Source organism: Vidua chalybeata, chromosome 3 (assembly GCF_026979565.1).
Source record: "Vidua chalybeata isolate OUT-0048 chromosome 3, bVidCha1 merged haplotype, whole genome shotgun sequence".
NCBI lineage: Eukaryota > Metazoa > Chordata > Aves > Passeriformes > Viduidae > Vidua > Vidua chalybeata.
The window spans coordinates 33,998,223-34,011,298 of record NC_071532.1 but is presented as its reverse complement, the minus strand read 5'-3'; the positions used below and the strand labels follow the sequence as shown (position 1 = coordinate 34,011,298).

Sequence of the window (13,076 nt, the reverse complement as noted above, 5' to 3'; positions counted from 1 at the left end):
GTAACCTTTGTATTGGAGAAGGTGAAACTCCCTTCCCCCATCATGAAGGGTAAAAATGCTGTGTTGAAGGTGAAGTTCCCAGATACCATCTTGATGAAAACTGTTGGAAAAGAGTTAAACTCTTCCTAACAAAGTATGATAAATTTTTTTTTTAATGGATCTTATTCTGTACTAAAGTTGTAGATGAAATATCAAATGAAACTACATTAATTAAAAGCTGCATCTTAACCATGACGACATATTAGTTAGGTGAGGAAGATCCAGTAATTTTTGAGACTGTATTCCAGTGAACGCTGTAAAACCTAAGGATCAATTGACTGTAAATAGCTTGCATCTTTATTAACAAGACTCTGTCTAGACTCTCCATTGAAATCAAAATAAATACCCTCAAACTGCATAAATCAGAAAAAAAAAAAACATAAAACTTTTTCAGGGAGAACAGGATTCTCTATGGTGGCATTTTTTTCTTTTACAAAAAGAAAAATAAAAACCCAAACCTCCAAATTTGTCCTTAGATGCCTTGTGATTTATAATGTTGTTTGATTGGGTGATTGCAAAACTACTCTAATCAGGATTAAGTCTTGTACCCTGGAAACTAGAGGTGATAAGATTATCTGGTAATCAAAGGTGATTTAGAAGATCAAAGGCTTTTTTGAGGGAGTAAGATCCCTAATTTTTTTCCTTCAAAAGGGATTGCTTTGTTTTAACTTATATATGACATTATTCTCTCCCTTTGTGTTGATAAACACCTAGGATAAAAATGTGGCTTTGCTGAAGCCATGGATGTTTAATTACAGTAACACTCAATTGGTTCAGTGTTTTACCTCCCTCCTGGAAAAGCCACAACAGCCCTTTTTACAAAAACTGTGATGCCTACTCAATAAATAACATGCTGAATACTGATAATTTGTTTTAGCTTTTAAAAATCTTTTGTCTAAACTGGGGAAAAAAGGACTTGGCTATAGGTCCTGTCTTCATCAACCAAATTTGCCTTAGACTCACCCAGCTACAAAGCGTTTCTTTAGCTCCATGTGGATCTCTGAGCAAAACCATGGAATGAAAGGAGAAGCAGCTGGCTGGTATTTCCTTAGATTGTTGAGCCCAGTTTGGAGTTTTTGATGCAATACCATCATACAGTTTCCTTGCAAGAGAAGATGAAGTCGTGTTGTGGAGGCTTGGGTAAGGCTGTTTCCTCCCTCTGGGGTCTCTGGCCTTGCTCATGCCTCTGCCTCTGGGGGTGCTCCTGCTGTCAGTCCCTTTGCAGCCCCTGGCCCACGACGTAGAGCTCGGGGTGGGAAGCAGATCTGTTGGACTCTTTGCTTTCAGGAATGCCAGAGCTGTTCCAAGAGTCACCTGCTTTTCTAGGGTTCTTCTCCAAGCTGCAGAAGGAAAGGTGCTTAAGAGGCTAATGAATCGTGACTTTGTAAAGCAGCACTGATTAGACCACGTTAACCCGCAAAGCACAAAGGCTGCATGACACTGTGTCAGTCATTCCCCACACCCTGTCACTCCCCACACTCTGTCACTCCCTTGTCTCCTCCTGAACATGCCCTCTTTGTGTGCACCATCCAGATTTTACTCTTGTCATGCCAAAGGCACTGTACTCTTCCCTCCCAGACCTCTCTTGGGAAGAAAACATTTTGTATGCTTAACAGGGGATCAGTGTGATACTGGGTTTCCCTGCAGACAGGAGCAGATTTGAGTGAAAAGTCTTGTTTCAGACTGCTAAGGAAAGGAAAGGTCTTACCTCTGATGTGCATCTGCCTAGCCTGGTTACAGTGATTTCTGAGCAAGCCAGCATGACTGTGGGAGGGGAATTCTGCTATTATACATCTGCTTCTCTCACTCTGGTGACAGGAGCACTGAGACACAGAAAGTGCTCAAATTATGTTCTTGAGGTTGCTCTGGCACTCCCTAGGGGTGCAGGGACTTTATGTATCAAGAATGATCATAGCAGTGGATCTAGTCATGGGTATCTCACGCCCTGTGCCTTCCTGCTGCAGTGTGTGACGTGTGCCCTGTGTTGCTGCAGCTCATTAATGTGGTTTAAGCTCGACATGGGGAAATATTTCAGAGCTATCTGGGAATCATGACTGTATTTTAAGTGTATAAATTGCTAAACTGAATGAGCTTTCAACTACAGACAAGCTGTTATGTTCCTACTCTTAACTGCTAGGACTTTAATGATTTGAACTGCTAAATGAAGAGATTTGTGATACATGCCCAGTCATGAAGCTAATCCAGATGCAAATGTCCCCCAGTTGCAGAAGGGCTCATTTGGGCTACTTGCTTTGAGCCTGATTCAGTCAACCCAGTCCATTCTCAAGTTCTCATTAAACAATATGTTAAAGACAACAGCATTTTCTCTCTCTGCTCTACCACTTAGGAGAGGAGCAGTCTCAATGAAATACTATTTTGTTAAGGTGCACACACAGAAACCGTGTTACAGATTAACAGAATCTATGAGCAGAGCAATTGTACATGTTGTGAGATGAGATGCCAATAATTGCTGATTGCTGTCAAATGACCAAGCTTAGAAACCTGCCACGTTACCTCAGTCTATCCAGCCACAGGCTGGTTAAATAGGAACCAGCTGAACTGACTTGAGAACTGAAGTTCTTGTCAGGTAAGATCTAAGATTAAAAGAAAAGCTCCAGTTCGAGCCCTAGATAGGGCTACTAATATTTTAAGTCCTGATATTCCTTATAACATGGGATGGGCAGAAGACATGCTTGTAAAAGAGTGGGTTTTGCCTTCTAGGAGAGCAATGAGTGTGCAGGAGATACACAAATCCATGCACGATGCTGACATTTAATGCCCATCAATGCAAGCTTGCAAAATAAGATGGACACTGCCTCTTTTTTTTGTGTGTTTCTGTTAAAAGGGGTGTGTGGGAGAGGCAACTCAGCTGCCTCTTTTTGCTTGCACAAGCTCTGCCAGATTATCTTTGGCAACCTACTTCTTAGCAAACGGATGTTTTAATTTGGTATGGGAATATATATATATATATTATATCCCTGAGTTTGTGAGCCTGGGAGAAACTGGATAACTCACTGGTCTTCAGAATGTTTTTCCTATGAAAGATTGATAGTATCTCAGGGTTGACTCTGTGTCCTCTCTCTTCTACTAATGAAGCTGCTAATAACACAGAAAAATAACACAGGAAAACACCACACAGACCAAAAAAGGCATTGCTATATTTGGAAAGAAGAGGTAAAGCAAGGGGAGGAATGAAGGAAAGGAGACTGACAGCTGTGTGGTAATGGCTTGTGAATTTGAGACCAGATGCAAACATTGCTACAATGAGGAAATTTTGAGATTTTCCTCTGGATGAATTACAAAGCAAAGAAAGTCTTGGCTGTTTAGTAGACTTGGAGAAGAAAGATGGATCAAAGTGTGGTGCTTTGTCTATGAAAATACCTGCTAAAAGAGAAGGGCTCAGCATCTGCACAGGGTGATGTGGTGCTCACAGCTGTGGCAACCACCCCAGTCCTGAGCAGGAGGAGAGGACCTGAGTGATGTGAAGAGCTCTCAGAGCTTTTTCCCCATGTTCATTCATAAAATGGTCCTTCTCTGCCCATCAGCCCATTGGCTGTGATATTCATTTTAGGCCATTCAATGCAAGGTCCATAAAATTTACTCCAGGCAGCTTATTTTGGGTATAATAAAAACATACAGTTGTGCATTGCATCTTAAATCGGTGTGTGTGGTAATTAATGGTCTAAATTTCCCTTTGCTTATGTTGATATAAATTTGGCATAACTGACTAGTGCTACTGTTGGTGTTCATTGGGATAAATGATGAGCTAAATTTGACGTAGGATGTATTTTGTTCTTCCAAGATACTTATAGATCATAGCATTAGGATACATGACTTTTTTCATTAAAGGTATGGATTTTATTTACAGTGAGTTTTTTTATATTACTCACTATACTCTGACAGACTATGATAGAAAGATAATACACCCCATTGAAGTATAAATTAGCTAGCAATTTATAATAAATGAATAAAATGCATCCATAAAACTGCCTAGGCTTTTGTCTTGCAAGGTTTTAGATAAAAATTCTTTTGAAAACATCTATTTCTGCTGGCAGGCACCGGAGTAGACAAAGCTGACTTCACACAGTACATAGAAACAACAGAAAACCCAGCAACACTGCACAGGAATTTTAGGAAATATTCTGTCAGACTACAATGTAATATTAGAACTGGGAATGCAAAATGGTTTACATTTCCCAGTGTTTTTTACATGCTTAGTTTAACACATTCCTCTACTGCCAGCATGGGATACTAAGTTCTTATTCTGTCTTTGGGATGGGAATGCCTGGAAATCTGTCTTCAATGCCCATGACTGTCCCTGTGCTCACAGAGCCCTGAGTGCTTGTGCACCTACAAGTGCAATTTAATCCTGTTGGGGTTGATCTTGCAATCCCTATCCCTCCTCAAGGGAATGAGTCATGTGACTGCAGCTCTTCTGGGGCAAGAGCAAAAATACTGCTCATGTGTGGAAAGGTTACCAGAGAAGCTTAAAGCTTAATTGACTTACACATCCTAAGATGCTAAGAAACTGGAATATCAACACTGTACTTCCAGGCTGTTACACATCTTTGAGTATTCCCAAATACCCACTTCTATTTACTGTCTGGCTTTATGATATTTTTTTTCTTAGGTGATAGACAAAATTTAAAGCTGAGCCCATTTTTTTAATAAGAGGCCACCACTTTTTGCAAACATGGAACTGGGATGTGTTGATGTTTTGATATCTTTTTCAGAGCAATGAATCTCCAGTAGCCATGGGATGCTTTTGAAAACTGGGCTTGAGCTGTGGACCCAGCAGACTTGACATCAGCACCTAGGTATGAAAGTGTGCACAAGAAGCTCAAAATTCCAGCCTATAATTTTGTCCACACAGATCCTTGCCTATATATTATCTGTCTCTCATTCTTGCCAGTTAAAACATTCTCCCACAGCTTTCAGATGAACAGTTTATACTGGATTAGAAGCTGATGATAGAACAACACCCCTCCTCTTGGCTCAAGCCTATTGTCTCATGAATATTTATGTTTATAACCTGAGGGCTACTTCAGAGCTTGTTAAGAATTGAATGTGGATGCCCTTAGCCCCCACACAAATGAGGGGAGTTCTGTGCCGTGAAACCAACACTGAATTTTCCCTGGGGCGCCTGTCACAGCTTATGTGTAAGGGTAAAGCTTGAGCAAGCCATGGAAAGTTAACTCTTTCCTTCAATCAGACTGGTAGTCTACTGAAATCTGAGGCAAGAAAATAGAACAGATTATTTCAATTGGAGGGGACTGACAATGATCATACAGTGCTATCTTTGCCCAGCCATCTTTCCTGCAGGTGAACAGGACACCTTTCCGAGAAACCTCTTAACAACTTTAAATTCCTATCAGAAGTTCAGAAAGCAAACACGGTGCTATAGGTCTGCTTTTCTGGCATGAAGTTCCTTACCTTGCTTGGTTAAGTGCAGGTTCACTGCCAGCTGTTAGAGGAGCTGGCAGATGAGGCTGGACCCCTGAGCGGCGGTCAGAGAAACTTCTCCTTATGAAGGGCTGAGGATTGCTGGTGCTCAGGGACAGCCTCCTGGTCCGGTCACCGGGCTGCCGGAACAGCAGACTGCTCTTCTGGGAATGTGCTGCAGCTTCAGGCTGTCTGGTCACCTCGGCAGTGCACTTGCTGGGTACCACTGGAGGTCTGGCTTCAAATAAGGAAGAGGTGGCCGGGCAAAATATGGAACGGATATTGCTGCCCCTCTTGGAGGAGGAGAGCTGGTGCTCGTCCCCAGCATCCAGCCCAGCTCTTGGCCCCTTGTAGGAGCGAGATGGGGAGGCTGGTGGGGAGGGGGTGGTGGGGAATGGAGTGGGGGAGCCTGCCAGCCGCTGTGCTGTTGGTGAGCTTTGCTTGTGCCCCACAGGAGGGCTGAGGGGTTTTCGCTGTGGTGGTGGAGAAGGCAGCTTCTTCTGCAAAGGTGGGCTGGGCACCCTGGGGCTGGAGGGTGGACTGGGTTTCCTCTGCATGGTGGGTGAGCTCGGTTGCATATTGCTGAAAGCCTGCAGAGAATGTCTGTGATGCACTGGGGGGCTGAAAAGCCGTTTCTCAGTTGGTGAAGAAGGAGCAGTTCTCGTTGGGGAGACCCTCCTGGTGAACAGTGAGCCCTTCTCGTTGCTCCAGAGTGGATCGGGAGAGCCGTGCTTCTGGTGCGGCACTGAAGGCGCAGGTGGGTTGGGCCCCTTGCTCTCTGAGCTGTTGCTGGGTGGGTTTGAAACCCCACTGGGATTCTGAAGAGGAATAATTTTATGGGTTTGCTTGTATAAATCTGCAGCCTCTTTCCTCTGGGTTTCCAGTATTTCCTCCTGGCTGGGGATGCGCACGTTGGTAGGGTTCAGCTCCAGAGAGTACCTGTACAGTTTCTCATCCCCTGACCCGGGGGTATTTCTTAGACCTTTATTAGTCACCGCACTGGGGCCACTAATATTTTTGCTTGGCAATAAGTCAATGGACTGAAGGGAGGCTTTCATTTTGGGGGAAACTTGTGATCTCTTAGCAGCATGCAATTCTGGTTTGGTGGTCTTTTTGGCATCTTCTGAAGAGTTTCCTTCTATTCTTGTAGTTTCTTCAGGCTCGGATAAATTTTCAGAAGAAGTGTCCATTAACATTTCGGGTGGTGGTGGTGGCAGGTTCTCAGTGTCTTCATCATTCTCTTCCTTTGTGTTCTTCTTGCTTAATTCTGCAGGTGGTGCAGGAAGGAAGGCATTTGGAAAGCTAGAAGAAACATCATTGGTGTTTGTGTCTTCTACTGGTGAAATACGATGCTTAAGATTTAAAGGTGCCAGGCCCCTCTGAAAGGGAGTGGTGGGTGGGATGACTGGAAGTCCAAATTTTCTGATGCACTTTATTGGTCCTAAGGATCTTAGAGGTTTGGCTTTTGCAAGATCATCAGTAGGACTGAAGGTTTCAATCAGCTTTTTGACAGACTGCCGGGGGGCACAGCTGTTGCCACTCAACATTTGTGCTGCAGAAGGCTCATTTTCTTTGCCTCCTGATGTCTCCTGGGTAGGCACAGTAGCTCTTTCAGGCTTCCTGACTCTCTTTTCATTCAGCAGAAGGACAGGATTTTGATGAGATGTGAACAAAGGGACTTTATCCTGGTTAGGCAGGATGCTGAAATTTTTTGAGAGGCCTGCCTTCAGCTTGCGGGAGGACCTAGATGTAATTTGATCATCCTGCAAATAAGGTGCTGTTCTTGATTTCCAAAGCTCCAGGTTGTTAGCCATATCCTTTCCATACAACATTTCCAGCCGTTTGCTGAGCTCTTTTTGAGTCCTCTGAAGCTCTAGGAGAGTTGGGTCCTCTGCCTGGCTTCTGAGGGACTCTTCTGACCTGGACCGTCGTTGTTTCCCAAACCTTCTCTGTCTGCCTGTTGCTGTACTGGGCCTCTTTGCTAGGACTGCTCTTCCACTCTCATCCTCTATCCATTCTTTACGCCTGGACTTAGCTGGGACAAACTTGATTTTTTCACTGATGGCATCTTTCATCTTCAAAATAATTTCTTCTGTATCTGCATTCTCTGTCCTTTTGATGGACTGCCTTTGAATGTTATCAGTGAGTGCAGGTGAAGACAGGGACCTCGGCAGAGCATCCTTCCCCATTTCTGATAAACTTGTGCTGTCATCATCCTCCCCTAGCATGCTCTCTTCTTCATCATCGTCATCATCCTCATCCGAAGGAAAATCTGTTGATTCACAGATTTTGAAATGTTCACCTTCCTGAGTAGAATCAGACTGCAAGGAATTGTAGGAACGGCTTTTGCTCAAGCTTGCATATTGGGACATAATAGAAGTGCCTTCTGCTACTCCACCCTGACAAGAAGTTGCTTCCCTGCTTTGTACAGATGAATGAAATATGTCTTTAAAATGCCTTCCATGAGCACAGCCACGGGATGCAGCCGTGCCCATGCTCACACGCTCCGCAGTTCCGATGTGCTTTCGGGATGGATGTCCGTGTGCACAGGAGTCACCTGGCTGTGCTCCATGCTGGCTGAGAGCACTGAACTCTTTGAGGGATTCGTTGTCCACACCAATGCCACTGTCTTCAGAACAGAGAGTCCTGTCATCACCGTGGGACTGAGAGGGTCCCATGGTTGAGGCTTCGAGCAGCTTTACCATCCGGAGCAGGTGCTCATCAAAGCTTTGCTTTGCTTTCAGTTTGCCTTCCAAGTTGCTTGCAGCAGACTGCAGGTAGCTGCATGTCTCCTGCAGGGCGTTGGATGTGAGGGAGGCCAGCATCCCACTCACCAACTGCATTTTGTTCACCGTGTACTGCAGTAGCTGCTGCAGAAGATCAGGGTGCTCCTTCAAATCGTCCTTTTCTGCTGGCCATGCCAGATTCCCACCTACATCTTTGAGAAGATTTTCCCCATCGTTGGCAATTTCTTCCAAGAGCTGGTTGATTTCATCAAAACGAAGTACAAGGAAGCTGATCATCTGCTGCAGGAAGAGCTGAGTTTGGGTGGCCTGGCTGGCCATGTGCAGAATAGTTTCATACTTGGAGAGGTTGGGGTGTAAGTAGGCGTACGCACTCTGGTGAGCCTTGACGAGCAGTTCTGGGAAGTCTACCTTCGTCTCTGTCTCACATGGCGCCAGAATGGACTTTTCTTTACTTTTGTTGGGTTGACCTTGCTTTGCTAGCTTATGGGTTTTTTTCTTCTTTCCTTTCTTTGGGATTTGCTTTGGGGTGTTTTGATTCTTGTCATCCCAGACAAAAGCTGATGCTTCTGATTCACAGGAGGTTTGCTTTCTGATCTCTATGGACTCAGTGATGTGCTTTTGAGACTCAATCAGTTCAGACATAACGACTTCAGCATCTGTGGCTGTCCTCTCAATTTTCTTGTCTTCCCTGGAAATCTGGGAATCTGAATGAGTTTTGGAAGATAACTGCACATTATCATTTTTGTCCAGCTCTGAGAGTCTATCCTCCTCCTCTTCTTCCAGGTAGTCCTTCCTCTGAATCCCATATTCATCAATATTGTAGCAAGATGAACCTTTAACCAGCAGAGGGATTCCTTTATCTCGTGAATCAATAGGCAAAACACTTTTGGGTTTATTCAAAGCCTTAAGACCATTTCTTCCAGCAGTACTGTCAGTCTCACTGCGAGAAGGTGTGCAGCCCATCTTTTCTTAGTCTTTATTTTTGATCAAAAATCCGGAAGAACTAGGGAGAACACACATAAAAATCAAACTCACTGTGTTATCCTGAGCTGCAGACTGGCCTGTGTCTCAGGAGTTTTCCATCATGGTCCCAGTTTTGTTGTCAGTTTCCTTTGTTGTTCGCCTTAAACTCCCATGTGCTTATTGCATAGGGTCTGCTCTTGAAATTGTGCCTTGTTCCATTGTACGTTCCTACTTGGGTTTTCTTCTTTGATTCAAAAAAATGAGTTGCAAGTGAGAGCTTGGCTGGATTTAGAGCTAATGGATTATGAGCACTTGCGTACCTCACTTCTGCCCTGACAGATGTCCTCTGCAAATAAGATTTTAAGCTCATTAGGGTAAGCAGGCTCTAGCCAGTCAGCACCAGTGTTGTATTTATAAAGGCAGATTTTTTTGGGGGTGGGCGGGGGGGGGGGGCAGAAGGACTTGGTACCTGTCCCAGCTTTTTTCGCTTGCTGCAAAATCATAACATACAATTGAATGCAGAGATCCAAAGGAAGAGGCTGTGTTTTGAAGCCTTTTTGAAGGGAAACTATTTGAACATGGCATGTAAGCATTATTAGATGCTCCTTAACTAAGAGAAGGGTGACCTTGACCATGGATGTACCTGTTGGAGAGTAAAGACAGGAAATCAAATGGGTCAGAAATGCCTGTTAAGACTTCTGCATTGAGAGTCTTCAAAATTTTCCCCTACTTGCAAGTGACAAGCTGTTTGCTTTTTCCTCCTAAGACTCCCAAACAAGATTTTGCAGTTTTTTCCTTCCTCTCAGATATCATTCTTGAAAATTATTTTTTTTCCCTCTAGATAGTTTCCCAATCTGAAAATCCTAACTGTACAACAACAGTATTTGAATTAAGTAATTCAGTAAAATAAGTTTTGCATATCTTGTTAAGACAGCATCTGAACCTAGTGGATCCAAACTGTTTATTTTCAAATTAAAATTAAAAATTGAATGAAAATTCTTTTTCTTCCTTGGTCTGAGTGTCTTGGGATAAAATTTGAACTCACAAAAGTGACTTGCTTACTTTTATTTCTTTTTCATTTGCCAGGGCTTAGGTATCTTAAATGCAAGGCTTTATGAGCTAAAACTCTAAGAAAGAAAAAAACCTAAGAAATTAAAAAAATATAGACCCATATCTGAAAAAGGGAAGGGAAGGGAAGGGAAGGGAAGGGAAGGAAGGGAAGGGAAGGGAAGGGAAGGGAAGGGAAGGGAAGGGAAGGGAAGGGAAGGGAAGGGAAGGGAAGGGAAGGGAAGGGAAGGGAAGGGAAGGGAAGGGAAGGGAAGGGAAGGGAAATAAAAACCTGTTGTTTGAATCACTTCTAAGGTCAGGATGGTATAATACTACTCTGAAAGAGAAACTAGGGAAGCCAAAGTAGGAAATGGATGAGGCAGAATATACTTTTTTTTACTTTTCTAAATATATATTTGTGAAGGGGGGCATGTGGAAGCAACCACTCCCAACCTTCCTCTTCACTACTCAGACTGGTCAAAATGGATTTGCTTTTTAATTTCCAGACACAGCTTTTGTACTGAAGGTGGCCCTTCCTTGGTGTTGCAGGGGTTACAGACAACAGTGGCCAACTCAAACGCTGACTAGACGTCTACAGCTTCTCTCTAGCAATTTCCACCTGCATGGTCATGTATATCTTGCCCAGTTCTGACAAATCTTTACTTGCTGCCCAGCCTATGACACATTCTGACTTTAAGTAACTGCTCACATGATTGATTCCTCGGGGCTGGACTGCAATCTGTGAGGGAAGTTGTTATTCTCTGTAGCCCTATTGTTCAAATCCTTTTATCTTTTCAGCAGAGGCAGCAAAATCACCTTGTTTTACAGGCAAGAAGGCACTACAGTGATTCCCAGGAAGATTTTTAAAACTCTATGTGCTTTTTCCAGAGTAATTTTTCAGGAACACATACATTGCACTGAATGTACATGATGACATAGTCATTTCCCACAAGGCTTCTCTGGGAAGCATCAGGCAATAACGTCCTGACTCTTCTTCTGGCCGTCATTCAGCTCAGGCTCTGGCTGCTTCTGCGTCTCACCACAATGTGTTTTCTACAAAACCATTGCAACACTTTCTGTATTCCCTTTCAGGCATGTATCTAATGTGTTCAAAGTGGGGAAGTGGAGCAGACTTAGGCAGCTGCTTCATCCTGGTGATGCTAATGGTCAGGGTGCTGTAGCCCTCCAGAGTTAGCCTAGGAAAACTCAGGAGGACAAGAAAATAGCCTTGATGTCCCTCTGCTGCTCCGAGTGTGACTGGAGAGGCATCTCTATATAGCTCCTTAATATTTGTGCTATGAAATATCTGGTGTCTTTTTTTCATAAAGCAGCTCCAGCAGCTCCATTGCTCACACTGGGAGTTCTGACAATTAACTCTTTGTGTGCTGGTGGTAGTATTCAGCAGGTTCTTTTTCTTCCCTTTGCTTTTGAACAGTCATGTTAATTTTCTTTGGATTTTTTTTCTACTTATTTTCATACCATGCATTAACATCTTACAGGAAATAAATGTATGGTCAAAAACTGCAAAATTTCAAAATCCTGGTTTATGATTATGAATTATGCAGTCTTTTATTATTTTAAATACTAATAATAAGCCAATACACATTTTATTATTTATTTATTACTAAATCAAGATCCAGGCTCATAGAAAATGTGTTTTAACAAGGAATCTGTTTTATCCTGGCTTTCATTACTGTCTGCATGTATATGCAATATGACTATTTAACGTTGCACCAGATTTATTAGGTTCTGTGAGATCGTTGCTATGCCTGTTTCCAAACACTTACGTAGCTGCATTTTTCTTATCAATACTCTTATTACCAACTAGGCATATATTACTTTATACTTCTGAGGCACTTCAGAAAAATCCCAATGCTTTACCTCACAAAAATTATAAGGAAAATACTTTATCTCATGATCATACAAAAAAGAGAGGATAAAACAGGTAATGCACATAAATGATTATGCCAAGTCTTAGAAATCTAAGGTTTGTATTTGTGGAAAAGAGGTCACTGAGGAATTATGGAGAACTTGAGTGAAAACAACAAATTTAAAGAGCTATTTTACTCTCAAAGAAATGCCCTTTTTCTTCTTTTGTGTGAACAAATTGAATATAACCAGGGAGCTGTTCATACTGTTGGCCTAGATAGCACTAAGTAAATAAGAAATAGTCTCTTGCTATTTCAGCTTCTCCTGCACAGCTGACACTCGTTTGGGATATAGAGTGGGTTCTCTCCTTTCTGTAATCACTTGCAGAGATACATAGGAAGCTTCATTTTGTTTCCCCGGTGGAAACCTGTTGACACTGGTAAAGAATAGGAGTACTATGGTTTGAAGAACATGTAGTTGCAAATAATTGAATAGAACCAGTGAGTCTATACAGAGCTTTTACTAGTGGTGATGGTACAAGTGAAAGACAAAATTCATCTTGATTCTGGGCCAGTGATAAACATCTCAGAATTGGATGTATTTTTTTTTTTTAATTCTAACTTCTAAGTAAAGTGTGGTTCTATCTGATTGCATGAGGCAATAAATGTGACACCAATGCTTTCAAAAACCTGTTTTGCAAAAACATCTGGATTTTTTAAACAATTAAAAAAAAGTTCTTGAAAACAGCTAGGAAACCGGCTTCCCTCTCGAGCAAAAAATACTTTATAAAGGAATTAATGAAGGAAGAAATATGAGTAGAAAACTAAAGAGAATAATTCTGGGGAGTTTGCCGGCACAGGGCTGTTGCTATATTCAGGTGACCCAAAGGGGTCAAGAAAAATTGCGTGAGTAGTGTCAGCAGTAGTTTTGTGAGATATATTTACATTTGTGTGTTATTTTTGGAAAGTG

General features: G+C 42.6%; 1 protein-coding gene across 1 annotated transcript; it reads right to left on the bottom strand.

Annotated features, from left to right (window-relative positions):
* Positions 1-1,249: 1,249 nt before the first annotated feature.
* PCARE (photoreceptor cilium actin regulator) lies at positions 1,250-9,191 on the bottom strand. The gene is made up of 2 exons (XM_053939767.1): positions 5,473-9,191; positions 1,250-1,379 (listed from the first exon to the last, which is right to left on the bottom strand). The coding sequence occupies exons 1-2, from the start codon at positions 9,189-9,191 to the stop codon at positions 1,250-1,252; spliced, it is 3,849 nt and encodes a 1,282-aa protein (XP_053795742.1).
* Between the last annotated feature and the right edge of the window lie 3,885 nt (positions 9,192-13,076).

Bases quoted from the DNA above. Each gene is read 5' to 3' on its own strand.
- PCARE (XM_053939767.1), bottom strand. From the start codon at position 9,191: ATGGGCTGCACACCTTCTCGCAGTGAGACTGACAGTACTGCTGGAAGA. The intron at 1,380-5,472 runs GTAAGGAACTTC...TTCCTTCTGCAG, and splicing joins CCTGCACTTAACCAAGCAAG to CTTGGAGAAGAACCCTAGAA.